Here is a 2550-nt window from a genome sequence, read left to right as displayed (position 1 = left end):
CATTAAGCTTGTACGGATCAGACTTGGAAGAAAGTTGAGAACAAAACTTCCTATAATCTTTGTCATCATAGAGTCTTATGATCCCCGTTTTATGGGAACTGCCATGACCAACGGTAAATATTCCATCACCATCACCCTTGTCTCTCTCGATTAAACTTCTTAGGAAATGTTAAAATTCCTCTATAATCTTTCTTTTATCTACTTAGGAAATGTTAAAATTCCTGCCTATACCATCACTAGTTGAAACACATGCCATTGCAGTCTCAACATCATTGTCGCTAACGAGAACAACAATTGATCAAAATACACACCATGTCAGCTACTGTATCCAAGTTATTCTCTGTATCCAAGTACATCCCGAGTAATAGTACCACGAGGATAATCACCAAAGCCACCGGACAGCTTTATGATGCCAATGAAGCAAGATGAGCTATTCAATGAAACTCGTATTGTAAAGAAGAAGAAAGAGACTGATTCAGAAAGGTGGGTCGAGGGTCGAGCCTCGACTATACATGTAAGTTTTTTACTTTTCATTAAGTATTTTGATTTACTTTTATATAAATTTTGAAATATTAATTCAATATAATTTTTCTTATTGGTTCGCTTCACAGCTGATGTGGGGGAATTCATACGCAGTCAGCCACCTAACGAGTCGGCCGAGGCAATCCAACTTTCGAACGAGGATGCTAAAAGAACACTCCTTGAGTACTTTATATACTTTGACTAGACAATAGAACTAGTTTTCGAATGAGCTTGTAATAAACGTTAACTTAGTTTTGTTAGCTTAATGTTTTAGTTCTATTGATCTTTATATTTTGTTGCTTTTTAGTGTTGTTGTTGTTGTTGTTGTTGTTGTTGGCATAAAATGCCTATTTAGGATATTTGGTATAAGCTGGCAAGTGGTGTAGCAGCCAAAACAGGCAGTTTCTGCCAAAAATATACCAAAAAAAGCGACCAACTTTGGTCTCCAGTTGGTCGCTTTTCACTTAAAAAAAACAATTTTCTGGGCTATAGCGACCAGTCTTGGTCGCTATTTTATTTTAAAAAAATAATTTCTGGTAGTTTTGCGACCAACGTTGGTCGCTCATAGTTAAAAAAAAAATTAATTCTTGCCATTGTCGACCAACTTTGGTCGCAAATTAAATAAAAAATTATAAAAATTATTAATATAGCGACCAAAGTTGGTCGCTTGATATGAATAGCAATAAATAAAAATAAAACGTTATTTACATCTGGAGACCCAACTTTGGTAGCAAAATTTATAATATTAAAATACTTTAGCGACCAAAGTTGGTCGCTATATGCTTTGCCGGAAAATTTGGTCCTTTTACCTGGGAGACCAAAGTTGGTCGCTAATTAGCGACCAACTTTGGTCCCTAAGGTGAAGGGACCAGCTTAATATCGACCAGGCATGTTTGGTCGCTTTTTGGCCAATAAGCGACCAACTTTGGTCGCTTTTTGTGGTCGCTTTTTTCTGGATTTCTAGTAGTGTCTACATGGTATCAGTCGCCATCTAGATCCTATTTTTTTTTCTAGTTCTCTTTCCTCTTCATTTGTTTTCTTTCTCTCATCAATCCAAATGGTTACTACCAGTGACTCTCCTACTCCCTCTGTTACTGCCAGTGATGCTTCTTCTGGCCATGGCGGTTCAGTCTCTTTGGATACTAGCCACCCTTACTTTCTCCACCCTTCTAACTCTCCTGGTATGACTCTTGTCACCTCCACCTTTGATGGCCGTGGTTATGGTGGTTGGAGGAGGTCTCTTCTCATTGCCCTCTCAGCTAAAAATAAGTTGGGCTTCATTGATGGCAGCTGCAAGTCTCCTCCTCCTGATTCTCCTTCCTTCAACCTATGGGCTAGATCTGATGATATGGTTACCTCCTGGCTTCTGAATTCCCTCTCCAAGGAAATTGTTTCCAGTGTTATTTACTCCAAATCTGCCCAAGTTCTTTGGACTGACCTTGAAGATAGGTTTGGCCAAACCAATGGTGCCAAACTCTATCACCTGCAGAAAGATATCAGTGACTTAACTCAGGGCTCTAGTGATGTTGCTAGATATTTCACTAAGCTGAAGTTGCTATGGGATGAGCTTGATTCTCTTTATTCTTCTGTTACTTGTTCTTGCAATTGCATCTGTGGGGGGAAGGTTAAACTGGTGAAATCTCTTCAAGATGAGAGGCTCATTTAATTTCTCATGGGCTTGAATGATTCTTATGCCATTGTTCGAAGCAACATCCTGATGATGTCCCCTTTACCCAATCTCAATCATGCCTACTCCTTGCTGATTCAAGATGAGAAGCAGCGCGAGGTCTATGTCAGTCCATAGTTCCCTGGTGATTATTCTTCTTTCCTGGCTACAGAACAGAACATTGCAAGTCAGAAACTTCAGCACTATGATTTTAAGGGAAAGAAAAATAACTTGACTTGTTCTCACTGCAAGAAACCAGGTCACTCTGTTGACAAATGTTATCGGATCATTGGTTTTCCTCCTGATTTTAAGTTTACTAGAACCTCAAAGTTTCAAGGAGGGATCAAGAGTAATGTTGTTTT

At 38.9% G+C, this 2550-nt stretch overlaps 1 protein-coding gene across 1 annotated transcript; it reads left to right on the top strand.

The window, feature by feature from the left end:
- Window positions 1-1579: 1579 nt before the first annotated feature.
- On the top strand, window positions 1580-2188 carry LOC109216541. Its single transcript, XM_019380702.1, has one exon. It carries the CDS (start codon window positions 1580-1582, stop codon window positions 2186-2188), a length of 609 nt encoding a protein of 202 aa, XP_019236247.1.
- The last annotated feature ends 362 nt before the right edge of the window (window positions 2189-2550 follow it).

The sequence above is a fragment of the Nicotiana attenuata genome, unplaced genomic scaffold (genome assembly GCF_001879085.1).
Source record: "Nicotiana attenuata strain UT unplaced genomic scaffold, NIATTr2, whole genome shotgun sequence".
NCBI lineage: Eukaryota > Viridiplantae > Streptophyta > Magnoliopsida > Solanales > Solanaceae > Nicotiana > Nicotiana attenuata.
Note: the sequence above shows the minus strand (reverse complement) of the source record. Positions and strands in the feature narration are given on the sequence as shown.

Bases quoted from the DNA above. Each gene is read 5' to 3' on its own strand.
- LOC109216541 (XM_019380702.1), top strand. From the start codon at position 1,580: ATGGTTACTACCAGTGACTCTCCTACTCCCTCTGTTACTGCCAGTGAT.